Source organism: Halichoerus grypus, chromosome 6 (assembly GCF_964656455.1).
Source record: "Halichoerus grypus chromosome 6, mHalGry1.hap1.1, whole genome shotgun sequence".
Taxonomy (NCBI): Eukaryota; Metazoa; Chordata; class Mammalia; order Carnivora; family Phocidae; genus Halichoerus; species Halichoerus grypus.
The window spans coordinates 76662445-76679964 of NC_135717.1; the positions used below are offsets into that span (position 1 = coordinate 76662445).

The 17520-nt window shown below is 45.3% G+C and overlaps 1 protein-coding gene across 9 annotated transcripts in view; it reads right to left on the reverse strand.

The window, feature by feature from the left end:
* The window catches only part of CACNA1C (calcium voltage-gated channel subunit alpha1 C), a 649893-nt gene that overhangs the window by 188530 nt on the left and 443843 nt on the right, over nucleotides 1–17520 (reverse strand). For 7 of the 9 annotated variants that reach the window (XM_078075431.1, XM_078075429.1, XM_078075427.1 and 4 more), the window contains exons 8-9: nucleotides 11045–11148; nucleotides 3393–3565 (exon numbers count right to left, since the gene is read on the reverse strand). In XM_078075431.1, coding sequence (XP_077931557.1) covers nucleotides 3393–3565; nucleotides 11045–11148 — 277 coding nt within the window. Of the gene's footprint in view, nucleotides 1–3392; nucleotides 3566–11044; nucleotides 11149–11459; nucleotides 11564–17520 lie in introns of all 9 variants that reach the window. The other 2 variants (XM_078075428.1, XM_078075432.1) reach the window with 1 other exon arrangement.

Below are 17520 nucleotides of genomic sequence, written 5' to 3' on the forward strand. Positions count from 1 at the left end.
CTCAGGGCAGCATGGACCCTCCTTCACTTTTCCTCTTGTCTGTCTGGCCATACCTTTCTAAGTCTCCCTTGCTGGTTCTTCTTCATCACTGCTGTCTCCAAACACCACTGGGGCCCAAGTTCTTAGGATGTGTCCCACATCTGTCTACATTATGCCCTACTCTCACAGCTAGGTGAATGTTGACTCTGCGAATTATAATTCTGTCCCAGACTTTTCCTCAGACTCAGATTTATCCCAGTTGCTCACTCAACATCTCCACTTGGAAGTCTAATGGACATTTCAAACTAAAAGGTCCAAGATGGTTTTCCTGATACTCCTGCCCTAACATCTTTTCTTGTCATCATCTTCCCTAAATCAGTAAATGATGATTCTACTCTTACTACTGTTGAGGACAATCACCTTGGAATCTTCCTGACTTCTCTCTTTCTCACACCCCATATCTGGTATGTCAGCAAATGATGCCATTCTGGAGCCTGAGTGCACCACCCCATGTTACCAGGATAAAGCACCATCTCTTGAGTCAGTAGCCTCCTACCTGGCTCCCTGTGTCACCCTTGCTCACTTTCATCTCATTCTGCACATGGCAGCTGGGGGATCCTGTTAAATACGTGTAGGTCATGTCACTTCTTAGCTCGAAACCACCAGGGGCTTCTTGGCTCGCCTCTGGTGAAAGTCCAAATTCTTACAATGATTTTCATGATCTACTCCTTGGTTAACCTTGAACCTCATCTCCTACCACTGTCCCTGTTATTCATTCCTCCCTTGAGGCTGACTTGGAAACAGAAGGGAGGCTAGCCTCCCTTTCCATGAGCTAGTCCCTCTGCCCAGAATGCTCTTTTCTCAAATATCTATATGTTTCTTTTTCTTATTGCCTTCAAGTCTTTATTCAAATGCTACCTTTTCTGTGAGGTATTTCCTGGCCACATCTCAACACTTTTGTCTCCCTCTCACTGTTTTATCTTTCTCCACAGTACTTGTTACTCTGTCACTCTCTTACATACTATTTAATTTATTGTCCGTCTCCCCACTAGAATATAATTTCTACGAGGGCAAGGAGGTTTGACTATTTTGTTCATTGCTATATCCCCAGTGCCTAAAACAGGGCGTGGCACAGAGTTGCCCTTAATTGATGGATGGATGGAGGGAGGGAAGAAGGGAAGAATGAATGAACTAGAATATATTTTTGTATATAATTTTACTGGGCACATCATTTGCTCTAAGTACTTAGAGAAATGCTTCCCCACTATGCCCTTTCTCTCTTGTGTCTTCCCAACCCCTGTTCCTTCTACTTCCTCAGTCGTTTTGTAGCTTTTCCTAGAAAAAAAATGAGTCTTTGGGCCCCCTCTTGGTAAGCCCAGCTACCACGGAACGTGCCATTGAACTTTCCCTGTGCTGGAGCCAACTCTGTCTCACCGGTGCATCTTGTTAAGTGCTGATGGGGATTCTGCCCGGAAGTTGCCAGAGCCATCGATGAAGAGTGATAATACCTTTTTTCCTTAAAAGACTACTTAATCTTTGAACTGAAAAGAACTGCCAAATACACTAACCTGTAATCTTTTAGCAATTTCAAAGGCCAAGATAGTACTTTAATTGAGACACACATGTAATTTGTAGCAGCACTTCTCCCCTTGTATTTGTTTTGAAGGGCAAACTATGAAGTTCTGAAGAAGAGAATATACTTCCTAAGCCATAGACTTGCCTTTCCCGCAGATCTGTTAGGTTGCCAATTCCTTAATAATTTAATCACATCAACTCTGCTTGTAATTGGACTTCCCCAGTAGACAGTCCTTTGGACCCGTTTTCTGGCTCCATTCCTAAGTCTCTCACATTCACTTCATTGTAAGTGTTATTTTTTTACTCTCTGTATCTTGCTTTTTTTGATACTTATTCTCTTGCTCCATCCCCTAGAACTGTTCCACCATCATCCCCACAACTGAAGGAGCCAGGCTCCCATTCCATCCTCCTAGGACAGGTTGACTGAGGACAAGAAGCAGACCCGAAAGTGTCCTCTAGCCATGAGGTGAGAGGCACAACAGTCTCCAGAGTCCAATTTCATCCATATTTGAGCTTACAAAAATGTGGCAGAGACCCTGTCCATTGGGGTAGGCAGTTCAGTATGCTCTTCCCAAAGCTTAGCCAGAAATGTGGGTACATGGGCCTTGTCCATGTGATCTGCTCTAGCAGCAGAGAATACTCCATTCTGGAAACTCCCTGGAATTTATTCACTTCATGGGCAAGGCAGGGAAGCAGCATACTTCTCCTTGGAAGCTCTTGCTTTAGCCAGAGAACAGAATAACTATATGTCTCTGTGGATGGCAATTAATTGCTAAGCAAGTAGTGGATACTGCACATTTTTAATAACACGGTAAGAAGCATGCTCATCACCATTAATCAGGAGTTAGGGGCTCCACCTGACTTAAGGTGAAGAGAGGAGCCAAGATGACAATTCCTGTGCCTTAGAGGTAAGCTTCTCTGTCATTCACAGGCCAGCTTATTTATTCACCATACCATTCAGTCCACAAACGAATCAACTACTCCACAGTACCATCAACAGTATAATACAAGCTGCCAGTCATTTTTCCAGAAAGACTCTCAATGGCATCATTGCTCACCATTACAATCCATCAAAGGTGTTGTCTTCCAACTTGCAAAACTACTTAGTAGAGCATAAAGGTCTCCTTAGGTTATTAAATTATGTTGTTATGAGTCCCTTGTTGTTTGTGTGTTTTAATTTTGTATTTTCACCTTGAGCAGAGTTATCAGAAAGGGAACAGTTGATAGATGTATTAAATCAGTCTTTGAAATGAGGGAGCAGAGATTCTATTCTCTATTCACATCTTTGACTGTCTTCTTCCCTTTTCCCTCCACCTGCTACTTCTCCCAGATTCCCAGTTAGAACTCAGTTTAGAAACATACAGAAACTAACTGGGGAGTTTGAATACAATGGACATAATTAATGCTTGCTCATAAGGACAAGAACCTAGACTCACATATTTATATATATATGTGTTAGGATATATATTCCTACATTCCTACACCATAGGGATTTTAAAACTCTAATGGGAAGACCATAATCTGCCCCTTGCCCAAAGAGATGGAGCCTGGAGGAGGGTGTCTGATAAAAAAAAAAAAAAAAAGAGTCCACCTTAGCAAAATCTCAACTGTCTTTTAGAATTTTTGGATCTAAAAGGAATATGAGGCTTTACAGATCAACAGCAATTATTTCACATCTGCGACTAATTTCTATGAGTAGAAATGACTGCAATCAATGCATTTAATGTTGTTCCAGGAAGACAAACTGTAAGGATAAGTTGGTGGTAGAAGGTCTCCCTGTTCTGGCCCCTGTCTCCTCCCTCTCCCAGAACCCAGCCCAAGACAGGATGGCTGCTCACTGTTTCGGGGCTTCTCCTCATCCATGCCTTCATCCTCATTCTCGGGGTCGATGTCCTCTGCCTGGGTGATCCAGTCCAGGTAGCCCTTCAGGTCCTCTTCCAGCTGCTGCTTCTCTCGAAGCTTCTGGAAATCTCCCCGAGCCTTGGCCTTCTCCCTCTCTTTGGAAAACTCTCTGGGGAGTGAGAGCAGAGGGGCAGGGCAGGGGAGTGCATGAGGAGGAGGAGAAGGAGGAGGAGTAGGAGGAGGAGGAGGAGGAGGGCCAGGTGGGCGAGAAGGAGAGATGGAGATAAGAGGAAACAAAGGGATTAATTTCTTCACACCAGGAGACCCGCCCACCTGCCCCTGCTTTCCACAGACAGCCTTCTCTCCTCATCCCAGGCTTTGTCTTTATTCTCACATAAACAGAAAGTCACCGAAGCGGACATTCTTGACACAGGCCACTGGAGTACAAAGGGATGGATGAAGTCCATTTCCCTTATTCTTGGATCATGGTCACAGCCTTTGCCTTTTAATAACAACTATTCTCCAGTGACCTGGAAACCCCTTTCAAACAGTCACTAAAAAACCTCCATGACAGTTATGGACTGTGCACTTTCATTCCCCCCCCGGAATTGGGTGGCCACTGGAAAACCTCAAAGCATCTCTGGGTGACAAAGGCGTTAAGGGCCGGTGGTATGCTGAATCCCGCTCACCCGCACTGGCTCCTGGGAGCCCACCGCACACGGCTCTTTGTTCCTCTAGCTTCACTGATGTCTCCTTGTGGCTTGAAATCGGCCATGATGGGAATATTTACACCACGGAAATTGGCAAATGCTACAAACTAGGGCTTTTTGCTCCCCAAAGAGCTAATTGGTAAATATTTACCAGTACACCACTGATTTGAGGCCCAGGAGATTCAACTACCTCAACCTCTCTTCTCATTACTAGAGTTTGTTTTGCCACTTTTAACATGCCTGGAAGGATTTCTAATCTAGAGAAAGTTCTTCCCCACAAGGAGACAAATGAGGACTCTAAACACAAGAAAATGTCCTGGGGCCTGCCCTTTTGGTTAAAAAAGAAATCTAATCAGACTGGAAAAATACATAAAAGCAAGATGATATAAAAGTTAAATGATGCATTCAGTTTAAAGTAATAATGAGTAGGAATTGGAATTGGATTGGGATTTGCTGGAAGAAGGGCCTGTTAAAAATTTTTCTGACAGAATGAGTATTTCTTTCCTATTTTTTGATTCTGTCCTGATTTTCAATCTGACTTCAAATTCACTTTCTGAGCAAGGAAGGGGGGCTGGCAGCAGAACGTAATGACCAAGAAGGCTAGTTCTCAACTCTCAAAGCAAGTTTGTGTCTTTTCTTCCAAAATAGGTACATTAGGAGCATTTTGGTCTTTGATATTCAGTTTATGGGAAATGGGGCCCTCAGTAGTGTGTGTGTGCACGCACGCATGCGTGTATATGAGAGAGAGTGGGACATGCGCTGGGCATCTTGATTAATTCATAGAGACGTGATTCCTCCTTCTCTCACCAGTATAGGTCTAGTTCAGGGCAGGAGGTTGTAGAAACCACCTTGAAGGAATTTCTTGAAAGGCATCCTGGAAGGAAGGACACAGCAACAAACCACAGGTAGACAAAAGCTCCTGAATCCATTCAGTCATATAGGGGTGGCTCTATCACCACCTCCACTATCTAGTATTTGCATTTTGCTTGTGCTGCTTAGGAAAGCACAGATTTTTAGCATTCACCATTTTTATGGATAAAAAGGTGTTAGGACTGGGAGTGGTGTAGGGAATGTTTTAATTGGGAGATGTGGGGGCTCTCAAGCTAATGAGTTTTCTTCAACTGCTGTCTTAATGATGCTCTGCTTTGGATGGAATTTTCTTCTTAAATTTGATTGAATCCAATTCTAATTGGATTGAACTTGCTCTTTCTCCGGCTTCCTGCCAACTGGCGGGTACCTTCATTTCCTTCCCAGGGAGTTTAATGCCAGGGAAAAGGGGCCAGATTGACAGCTCAAAATGAAGATGGAAGCTTTGCCTTGCTTTGTTCCCTCCCTCCTTTTGCTGTTGGGGATGAGCATGGATAGATCCCCTATATCTGGTCATACCACCTGGGCTGTAGACTCGCTCTCTGGAGACAGTCACTTCATACAGCAGTTCCTTCCCCATGCAAATTGACTCCAACAACTGTGTTTCCATTTCTGCCCACATACATTTGCATTCTCCATTTCTTTTCTGTGGCGTGGGTTTGGGGTTGTAAGGGGACTGAATAGCGGAAGGTTCACTTTAGCTCTTTTGGATTATTTTGCAGAGGGCTTAAGTTCTAGTTATAAAACAATGACCCATCCTTCTTCTGGAGTCAGGAGAACAGGGTTGGGATCAAACTGGGGTAGGAACATTTGACCCAGTCCTGTGTTACAGCATCTGCCCTGTGGAATGAAAGCTCATCATCCATACCCGAAGACTCTGGGGAACTAACATAAACATCTATAAGGAGAAAAGAAAATGAGGTTGTGTTGGGGTGTGAGGGGAATGGAGGCAGGGTCAGATCTGAAGCCCTGCTGGCTCCCATTGGCTCCCATGCAGTGAGGGGCATAACTCTGCTTGTGGCTGGATGGAAGGTGAGCCAAGGTTTCTTTCTCCAGACTCCACGCAGTAAGGGATTTGCTGGGTGGTGGTATCTGGATCTCTTTATCTCCTCGCCTGGATGACAGCCATGTGCCTGCTCTGGGGACTGAGCTAATGAAGACATGAAGCCCTAGCCTGATGGGCTGTGCTGGGCCCAGGGACCAGAGCTGGCTAGACAATCAGTCACAGCCATGGGATTTGTCATAAGGCCGGAGCACAGCTCTTGCCAGCAATGGCCAACATGAAAAATGAGGGGTGGAATGGAGAGCTGGGGGCCAGTGCTCAGTAATGTAAAGCACGCTGAGGGAGGTATATGTGGGAAATCCAATCAATACAGAAGGCTGGGGCTCTAGGCCCTCTGATGATCAATACAGTCGATTCTCATTATTCATAGATTCTGTATTTGCGAATTTGCTTACTCGCTAAAATTTATTTGTAACTCCCAAATTGATACTTGTGTGCCTTTGTGGTCATATGCAGACATGTGCAGCATGGCAAAAAACTGGAGTCACATAAGCAGCTGAGGTTAAACACGGCTACACTCTGCCTTCTTGTTTCAGCTTTCACACTGTAAACAAGTGTATTTTTTATTATCTCTTTAGTGCCATGTTTGTCACATTTCTGTGCTTTTGGTTGGTGGTTTTTCTGTAAAAATAGCCCCCAAGCACAGTGCTGAAGTGCTGCCTAGTGTTCCTAAGTGCAAGAAGGTTGTGATGTGCCTTAGGGAAAAAGTACACGTGTTAGATAAACTCCATTCAGGCATCAGTTATAGTGCTGTTAGCCATGAGCTCAATGTTAATGAATCAACAATATATATTAAATAAGATGCCTTTAAACAGAAAAACACATAAAATAAAGTTGTGTATTGGTTGGTTGACAAAAATACTGTGACTAGAAGCTCACAGGATTCTTGCATTTCTCCTGTATTTCTCCCAAGAGTCCAAGAGTAATGGTTTAGTATTCATTAATTCAGTGTTCATAGTGACCTCATAGAATATAACTACACAGATAATGAATACGACTATAGATGTTGCTGTCTCTTCTGCTTCCACCCACACAGAATGCATGTCCTGGATCCTTCTGGGCCTAGACATTGTGTCTTTACTATAATGCCATGATCTAGTTATGCTTTCAGGTTGCAAAATGCTTCCCCACCAAGCCCCTTGCTGTTTTGGGGAGAGAGACCAGCCCATATCCTGGTGGGAAAGAGGACAGGATGACTACCCATCTAAGAGATCCTGAGTTCCTTGTCTACTGATGGCACATATCTGAAGTCCTCGGTTTGCAGTCACTTAAAACAAAAAGTGACCAGATTCCAGAGTCTGGGGACTTTTACCTCACTATAGCTTAAGTGCAATTTTGAGAATCTCACTGTATTGCTTTAATTTTAGTAGGCTGGAGACTGAGATTTTTGGAGAGAAAAGCAAGTATAATCCAGTTCTTGTCTGTGCTAATAGAAGTCCTGTGGCTTTTGAGGATCAACAGATAATGAACATGAAACCATTTTGAAAAAATCCATGAGATATATATTCTTTACACTGACTCTATCTAGCCTCATGAGGAATAAGATGTTCTGAATACGTGAATGCTCCAGATAAAGGTTACCTAACCCTCTGATGACCCAAATCTCAGAATGTTTACATTTTACTTTATAGAATGTCCTCTTTCCTTCTTGAATAGAGCACTCCAAGCACAATTTAACATTTTCTTGGTGACTGAAGGACATAATTTATAAGGATGAGTTACTGTGTTGGGCTGTAAAATAATATTGTCCTTAATTGGTGGGTGTAGGGTCTCAGACCACTCCAGTTCCAAAATGCTCCAAGGCATTTCTACTGAGCTGGCGGGGGGGTGTCTGTTCTCTCTCAAGGACTATTAACATTTGCAGGGCTGCCAGCCCCCATGCTAAGCAACCATGCCCTGCTGCAGCCTCCTGAGTGGTGGCTCTGCAGCTTCCTCTTGGGGCTCTTTCTGTTCTCAGCGGCTGTTTTCAACAGTTGTTCTTTGGATTGCTTCTGCCTTTCTCCCTCTTCCTCTTGCTCCTCCTCACTGCACTTACTGCTCTCACCTCCCCACTTCTTGACTCTAATTTAGGAACATGGGATTAGCCAGTTAAATGGGTTTAGGGATAGTATAACATGGAGGTTAGGGATAGAGGCTATGGATTCACGTTGCTTGGGTTTAATCCTGGATCCTCCATTTTCACCTGTAAGAACTGAGGTAGTTTCCTCATCTGTACCTCAGTTTTCTTCTCTATAAAACAGAGATATAAATAGCACCTAGCTCATAGGGTTGTTGTGAGCATCAAATGAGCTATCCACCAAAGGCTCCATGTACTGAGCCTGCCATGGAGGTTGGTTACTGTTAATGCTATCACTGGGACAGTGAATTTCGTGGAGCTCTGAGAGTTTTTTGGATGCTATTGGAAGGTTGGTTTAATCAGAAGTCTGACTGATGAGTAAGTGGGAGTTTTGTTGCATTCTTGTGGTGACTTTTATGTTATTGTCCCGACTGATCAAGACGCTGACTCAAAACTGAAACCACTGCCACCATGTGGTAGCCAATAAGAGCCTGATTCCAGGTTTTGTCACTGCATGGGCCCAGGGCAGCCCATTCAGAGTGTCCAGCCCTTTTGACTGATTAGGAGGCCTCCTCAAACCAGGAAGGGGAGATGACTACCCATAGACACTTCTCTTTCTGTGCAGAGGGTGTGCCCAGCAGCCCAGGAAGCCTTGGGAGATGTTCCATCAGCAAATCCAGAGCTGTGAGGAGCAGACTACAACTCTGGGACAGGGTCAGGGAGCAGGTGCTGGGGAAGGTGTCCTGCAGAGACCAGTGTATGGACTCCAGAGCTCACAGTTCTGAAGTCTGAAAGCCTTAGTGTTCTTGTTTAGAGTCAATTCATGTTCGGAGCATTACTAATGCCAGGCTTTGGGCTGTTTTTACACGTGCTATCTCAATGGGACTGAGTTGGTCCAAGACATGCTCTTCAAAACGACCTTTCTCTCACATCAGCAGCTGCTGTCATTTAACTTCTCTGCCAGGAAGACAACTTTCCTGGGGGGCCCAAAAATGACTGTGAGTAGGTACCCTGCTTGAGGAGGGGCCTTCATTGGCCAGTGCTGATTCTCCATTTTGGATTCCTGGGGCGGGGGGGATTTCACTTGCTTAGATTTGTTCCTAATCTCGGGGGGAAGAAAGTAGAATCACATTTTTTTAAAGGTTCAGAGCTCTAGCTTGTGTTACAGTTCAAGTTCATTCAATGTATAGCCAATGGATGGTGATGGGAAGATGGGGTCCAGGCTCTGCCTGAGTTCTGGTCCTCGTTCTAATACCTAGAAGCACAATGACATCACATAAGCCATTTACCTCCGGGCTCACTTTCCTCATCTTTAAAAGGAAAAGGCTGAGGATTTTATGCAATAATTCCAGTTATGATAGGCACCAAGTAAACAATAATCATTATCATGATAGCACCATTATTGAACACTTAGTATATGCCAAGTATTTTACACAAATGATCTCACTCTGTTATCACAACAACCTATGAGTTGGTATTATTTTCATTTTTTTTGATGGTTAACTAAAGTTTAAAAGGGTGAAGTTGCCCAACTCTATGCATCCAGCAAGTGCAGAGCTGGGATATCCAAATTTGTCTCGAGTGGGAGTGATGAAGTTCGTTTTTTCAATGCTTTGATTCACATATAAACACAGGAGCATTTTCTTGTGTTGGAACACAAAATTGAAAACCTTTATACCTTCCAGGCAGCTAACCAGGGGCTTATGTTGTCCTGTTCATCATGTCCTGTTATGTTTATCCCTGATGGAAGACACTAGTTTCCTGTGTGGCCTTACCTTGCTTGGCAAAAGGCATGGTGTCATCAAAGTCTTTAACAGGCCACCCACCATGGAAAGGAGTGAGGGTGGGAGCAGATTCTTCCCTTCACCAAAGCCCAAAGACTAAACTGATGCTCCTATAGGACATTAGGCTATGGCAGGAGACAGGAGGAGCTGTTCCCAGTTTATGTACTTAGTAAAAGTTAAATGCAATTGTTCCTGTCATGCCTGACTTTCTCCCAGCATTACTGTCCCTGGAGACATAGGAAAGGCTATTCAAAGCAGGGCAGAAATAGATTGTCCCCCTCCCCCTTGTAGCAAAGGTAGCAGAGGAGGTCACCCATGAGCAGGTCACCAGGAGCATTTAGGTGTTAGGCCTTGGCCTGGCTGGTGTGGACTTGTGAAGAAGAAGATAGGTTGAGGAAAGGGCCAGTGAGTCTCTGTGGTGTCAAGGTGGCCATCCCCAGGGCAGCTTGATGCCCCGACCATATGTTATTTCTACCACTTTTTAACTTCATCAGAGCAAAGGCTGAAATTAGGCAAACTTTATACTTGTAGCCAAGTAGATAAATTTAAAGGAAAGTATATTCCATCTCCTCTATTCGCAAATAATCTATGGCTTTGAACAACTAAGCGCCATTTCCATTCAGAAAAAGGGCATATGAGACATGGACTGCAGAGTCTGTGAATTAGAATCAAAGACAATTTTATTTTTAGTTTGTGTTTGTTTACTTATATTTTAAATCAAACTCTTATTACCCCAGTCCATTCAACAGATAGCATAAAAGCTATCTGAAATCTTTTTGTTAGCCTGCCACAACGGTAATCAGGCAAGTACCTACTGGCAAGGCAATCCCTACTACCAAACCCTTTCAACTCAAGGCTCTCACCATGCAGCTCCTCAGGTAGAAGGAGAAACATCCTGCCTACCTGAATAGCTGTTTGAAGGTGGGAGGGGCTTGGATGAGCTAGCAGGAGACAGGCGGGCCTAAGAACCTCCTCGTGAAGCCCAAACCAACAGATTAATCCTTGTACATTTGATCCTCTGTCCAGCCAGGCCAAGGACACTCACTTCAAGGCTCCCGAGGTAGCCTCTTATCCCAGGTTCATCAGAGCCAGAAAAAAGAATAAAGCCAGGAATAGCAGAAAGAGTAAATAAAATAAAATCAAGACCTTTTTCCTTGGTCCTGCTTACCCGCTAAGAACACCGAGAACCAAGTTAAGTACAAAAAATGACCCTATGATGATTAGTGTAACAAAATAGATCCAGGGCCAGTCCCTTCCTACGGCATCATTGACCTGGAAGAATGGAATGATAGTTAGTGAGGCACACTCAGCAGCCGAGCACGGCCAAGTGCCCATCACCGGCTCCTGGACACTGACCCAAGCAGTGCCGGGACCCGGGGATCCTCTAGGTGCAAATCAGAGGTCAAATGGCCTGCCCAGCCAATGGGTCAGAATCTGTGGTTGAATGGGGACTTTTTTTTTTTTTTTCCTGATTTTCCTGGCCTGTTAGGATCCCATCCCTGAGGACCCTGGTGATGGATACAGTGGGACCTGGGACCTTGCTCGGCTGCATTGTAAAGAGTACATAGAAACGGTCAGCTTACCCGCTCAACACACCGAGAACCAGATTTAGAACGAAAAAGGATCCAAAGATGACCAGACTGACAAAATACACCCAGGGTAACTCATAGCCCATAGCGTCCTGCATCTGGAAAGATGAAGGCAGGTTAGGAAAGAGAGAGCAGAATGAGTTAAAGTGAGGAGGCAGGCAGGAAGGGTGTGGACAGAACTGGAGGAGACCAGCGAGGCTGAACCAGGATCCACTGTCATCTCTGGCACCCTCGATATTCAAAATACTTCCCCATGACCCTGACCTGAACCATAAGGGACGTTTGCAGGCTCTGAATTCTGGCTCTGTTGTTTTATTTTCCGGAACCAGAAAACTTTCTTCAATGTTTTCACTTGTCTAATAAGGTGGGTTACCTAAAAAAGTGATTTTTTCAGCCTAGGGTGGTTTCAGCTCAGTTGGGTTTATGTGGCATGAAATCTTCCACTGCACCCCGGGGCAGCCTAACCTTGGTGTCAGGAGGGCCTCGGCTCTTCCTGAAGGAACCAGACACCCAGAACCTTTGAGGATGTGTGAGGAAGGAGAGCCCTTCCCGGGGGCTTTCCTGAGCTGGCCCTGGAATTTAGAAGCAAAACTGTGGTGCTTCACAAGCACTCCAGGCCACAGCCCAGGAAGGACGGTTGTTTTGGTTACTTTTGCAGAGAACAGTTCCTATCTTGCAACCGCTTTTCCTGTAGCCTGGAGACTGTGACCAGTACCTAACTGGGTAATGGAGACAGCCTCTGACAGGTGGCAAACCCCTGCAGTCCCTGGAGGCAGTGGTGTGCTGGACCTGGCTCCTCTGGCCTTTGGAGAACCACCGCACATCTCTTCCCTCGTTCGTGTTCAGTGATGTCACTAGGGTAGCCCGAAAATGGCCATGGTGGGGCAGAGTGGGCAAATGACAGAGATCAGCCCCCCTTTGCCCTTTGCCCCTAAGAACTGGTGGTTAAACATTTACCAGCACACAGCTGGCTGGAGGGTAGGTGTAAACATGACGTGAAGACACAGAGCAGCATTTTTAATCAAATGGGAAATTTGTTCTGGTTTAGTTTCTCAAATCTATTTCTTTTAGTGCTTTCCGACTAGACTAAACAGGATTTAGTCATATCTTTCTAAAATGAACCCCAACTTTGTCTCTGTGAAATTGCCTTACAGGAACCCAAATTCCTAATATACAAGCTTCCCGAATGATTGACATTAGTGGATCTCATAGTGTGGCCCTGACCTGTTTAGAAATGCACATGCTCGGCCCTCCCTGAAACTCTGCGGGTGGGCCCAACAGCCCATGTTTTAGCAAGCCCTACAGAGAGTCTGATGTATGCTAAAGTTTGAGAACCAATGATTTACACCATGCTCCATAGCTCTCAACTTCAAATATAAGGACACGACAAATACTGTGATTCACTACCTGTCTCTGCTTTGTTGCATGGCAGTTTTCATTAAAGTGTGGTCTGAAGACCAGCAGCATCCGAATCATCTGGAAGAATTGTTAACAACGCAGATCCCTGGGCCATTGCTCCCAAATCAGTGAGCCTTATGACTCTGTGTGTTAATCACCCAGGGTATTCTAAAGCCAGGGGCCTCAAGCGAGTTACACATGGGCTGGGATAGTACCTCCCTCAGCCCTCAGGGCTTCTCAGGCTCCAAAAAACCTTACCCATGTGCCTGAGGATGCTGGACAAATACTATGTTCTCTGTGTGCTGTGAGTAAAAAAGATCGAGAAGTACCGGGAGACCTACTTAGTGGGACTGGTCTGAAGTGTTACATCCCAATATGTTATTTTCAAATCTAATACTATTTATCTGGCGTCACTATATTTTGGGTAGAGGAATCTACCAAATGTGGCACAGAACACAAAAATTGTGTTCAGGGCTTGGGGACATTGGTTTGAACTCAGTCACTGAGCAAAAGAAGAGTTCCCAACGTATGTCTACTTTACCATGTCATAATTCATTTCAATTCAACATGAATTTATTGAGCATTCCCATTCCCACATACTCTGCTGTTCTTCACATGGTGCTTATCACCTTTTAACTGTATCATTTATTAATTTATTATGTGTTTGTCTTCCATGTAGAATGTAAGCTCCCTGAGGACAGGCAGTTTTGGTCTGGTTTGTTCACTGGTGTATCCCAAGTGCCGAAAACAGTGCCTCACACATGGCAGGTACTCAGTGAATGTTGAGTGAATGCATGAACTTGATACGTGCCAGGCACTGCGCTATAAATAGGAAGCCCTTGCTAGCATGGGGACAGATAAATAAAAGGCAACTACAATGTGAGGTGGTAAATGAAGTTGTAGGAATAAACGTGGAGGGTTCTAGAAGTGTAGGCGGAAGAGTGGCTGTCTGAGGCTTGGAGAAGCAAGCAAGTGCCAGACCAGGCAGGAATGGCTAAATCTTGCACTGTGAGTCCACTGAAGGTAGGAGTGTAGGGGCAGGAAGGAAGCCCAGAGGCCATGTGGTCCTGGGATGGGAGTGGGGGTTTCCTAGGAAGTTGGCAATTATTAAAAATAGAGCCCACAGCTGAAAAGCCATCCTGGCTCTGGGATGGAGGCTTTTTCCCAGTGGCTGAGGACTGAAATATCCAGCAAAACAGTGGTTGTTAGGAGAGGCAGGGCAGAAAGTTCTGTGTGTGTCAGACCTTGCCCCATCACAGGGAGCCTGGGAGCCTCCTTTAACCAGAAATTTACTGTCTGAAGCAAGGCTACAAAGGAAACCAAACCAGCAGAGGAAAGTCCAATAACCACCCAGGAGGAGAAAAAGAAATCTGTACCCTTATAAGAAGAGGCAGGACTGGTGAAATGAGGTTAGGGAGGAGAAAGGCATAGGCATGATGGCGATCTTGCCAACCATAGGCCACATAATGATTGTAAGGACGGCCATGTGATTTCAGGGTCTGTATGTCACATTTTATCTTGGGAGACAACGACAGAAGCCTTTCACTATTCTTTTTTTTTTTTTTTTTTTTAAGATTTTATTTATTTATTTGACAGAGAGAGACACAGCGAGAGAGGGAACACAAGGGGGGGGGGGTGGGAGAGGGAAAAGCAGGCTTCCCGCTGAGCAGGGAGCCAGATGGGGGGCTCGATCCCAGGACCCTGGGATCATGACCTGAGCCGAAGGCAGACGCTTAACGACTGAGCCACCCAGGCACTTGCCTTTCACTATTCTTAGCAGTGGTCTCATTGGAGTCCACATTGGTTCCACGGTACTTCCGGAGTGCCTACTGTGTGTAAGACACTGTGTGCTGTGCCAGTGAGAGTGATGGGGTTGAAACAGCCGTGGGATAGGAGAAGGCATCTGTGAGGAGGTGTTTATGGAAGCAGGATCCAAGGTCATGAAGCCTTTAAGCGTCCTAGCTTTTCCTTTCTCAGATTAAGTCTGGCCAGTGAAGGTCAGAGTCCTCTCCTCTTCCCTAAGTTAGGGAGGGTGGGGAGGTCAGGAAGAGCTGACGGAAGCTGTGGACTCCCACGTGAGAAAAGGTGCACACCCATGGCACTCCCGCATACAACCCCATGGGTGCATGGACCCCGTGTTTCTGACCAACCAGATGTTCTGTGCTAACCCCAGATGGGCTTTTCCCAAGAGTGGTAGAGGGGGCCTGTTCTTGTGAGTTCTCCTGCTTTGCGCCGGATCTCAGACCTCCTTACTTTCCTCAGAACAGAAGGGAACAGGTAGTTGCAGGAGGCAAAGGCACGCTTGCTGCAGTTCACCCTCCCAGAGCGGCCTCTGGAGCCCAGGCAGGTGGTGAGTGGGCGCGAGGGCTGGCTGGCACTAAACCAACCTCCTTGGAATGAAATATCTCCTGACTGGTTCCTCATAACCCTAAATTTATGAACATTTAACCTCACAGAAAATACAGTTCCCCGAGCCACATCTCTCTCACAAGTCAACAAACTCATGGACCTTGAAGATTTCCTTGGGCCCTTATTCAGTTAGGGTGTCCTTTCCTTTGTGTCACAGGTGAGTGACTTCCAGCATCATTAAGGACCTCAAATGGATGGAACTACAAGCCACATTGCCCATAGATAGCCCATAGAGAGCCTTGTGATAACCTCATGACCCATAGGTATCTCACTGATATCATGATAACCTCATGACCCACAGATATCTCATTGATATCCTCATGATAACCTCATGACCCATAGATATTTTCTATAGATATCCCATAGAGAGCCAGGGCCATATCCAGGAGACTCATGGTCTCTACCTCTCCCTTGTCCTATGCTTCTGCTTTGGTCTCTTCCTTGCTGTGAGACAGTTCTTTCAAAGGTTTCAGATGCAGAATAGCAGGTGAGGGGCAGGAGGTAGGAAGACAGATGGGAGATTAACGAGCTTCCAAGGTGTTCCTAAGACCCCATCACTTCCTCAGCAAGCAATGCTTGGCAGCCCTTGGTGGGTGATTCTCTGGTCTGTCTGGCTCTGGCCTGAGAGGAAAGCACCCCTTTCGTCTTCTCTTTTACTTTCTCCTCTTTATTCTAGGCCACCTACTTTTGGGGGTAGACTGGGTAGACAGCCTACAATGCTGGGTGACTCTGAAGTAGGGCAATGCCTGGAGTGATGAGATTGATGTCTTAAATCAGCTGGAATGGAACTATTAAGAAGAGAGAGAATAAATAAAGACATATTTTTAAAAAATGACCTAGATTGCTGACACCCTTATTTAGAGATGAAAAAAGGATAGGTTTTCTCAAACCATTAAAGCTATATGTTTCTTAGGTCTATAACAAAGGAAGCTTTGTGACTTTTCTAAGGAAGGCACATATTTAGGCATCTTGATGTCCACCATCTGCAGCCATTGCAGCCTCCAGGCCCAAGGACTAACAGGATGACCCCAGCCTTTGCTGAAACACATACCTTATTATTCCTAGAATCCATAGACAGACCAAAGGTGATACTGAATGAAAAACACAGAAAGAACCTTCTGAAAACAATATCTAATTCCTTGAGGGCAACCTCAACCTTAAACCTTCAAATCCAACATACATTTTTTTCTCCAAAAAAAGAAAAAATAGGAGGAACAACACCTCCTGGGTCCTAGTGCACCAAGGCCACTCTCGATTCTAGCTCATTTCCATGAGTTTTCAAGTTGTGGCACTTTCTCCTATAAGGTTCATGACACAGGCACTGTGGATTTAAAAAGACTAAATAGTTTCAACGAATGCCAAGAGGGCTGTCACTTGACATCAAAGGTAGGAGGTGCAGACCCACAAAAATCACAGTGCTTTCCACAAAGCATAATTAGAGGACAGCGTTTGCTGCTGCCATGAATGCCAGTGCCCAGGGTGATGGCTCAAAAATCTGTGACTACTCTTGACCTTTGTCACCTTGCTTGTGGACACAGGGTTTCCACCCATGGGTCAATGAGTGAGCAGCAAGTCCGACAAGTTTCATCTGACTCCTTCCTGACCCTGCACCTGTTTATCATTATACATGGAAAACCCGTGAGTGCCTTAGGGCACAAGTAAAAGCCTGGATCATGTGGGGAAGACACCAAAAGGCTCTTACCATGAAGGCAAGCCAACACATTTAACTCCTTGATCTATTTTTAAAAAGTCCCTGAACTCAGATGGGATCATGCACTGACATCCTAGGGGAAGTCAGAGAGTGTGACTAGAGTGGTGGCCCCAGGTATGAACACCTGTGTAGGAGACAGCTGGCTCACAACCAAAGGAAGCCCTGCTTATTTGTCCTGGGCAGTCACCAGATGTGGGGTCGAATTTGATGTCTATGACTGCACCTCTAGGCAGGTGGCCTTTCAGACCCTTAGGAGAGAACACTTAGGGGAAGCTGAGCTGTTTCTTGGTTCTGTTGAGAGAACCTAAAACACAGTTCTCTCCAATCTCCCCAAATGTTATAAAGCTTGCTTTCCCCACAGGGAGGAGCCTCAAAGCCAGGGAAATTCCCCTCTTTCCCCGAAGTGTTCTGTGTCAATGCAGAGTTCTCCCTGAGTGTACTGCCATGGGCTAAGTCATGTTTTCTTATTTGTCCTCTATCTCTTCAATTAGATCCTAAATTCCTTGAGGGCAGGACTTCTCCCCATCCTCCACCCCA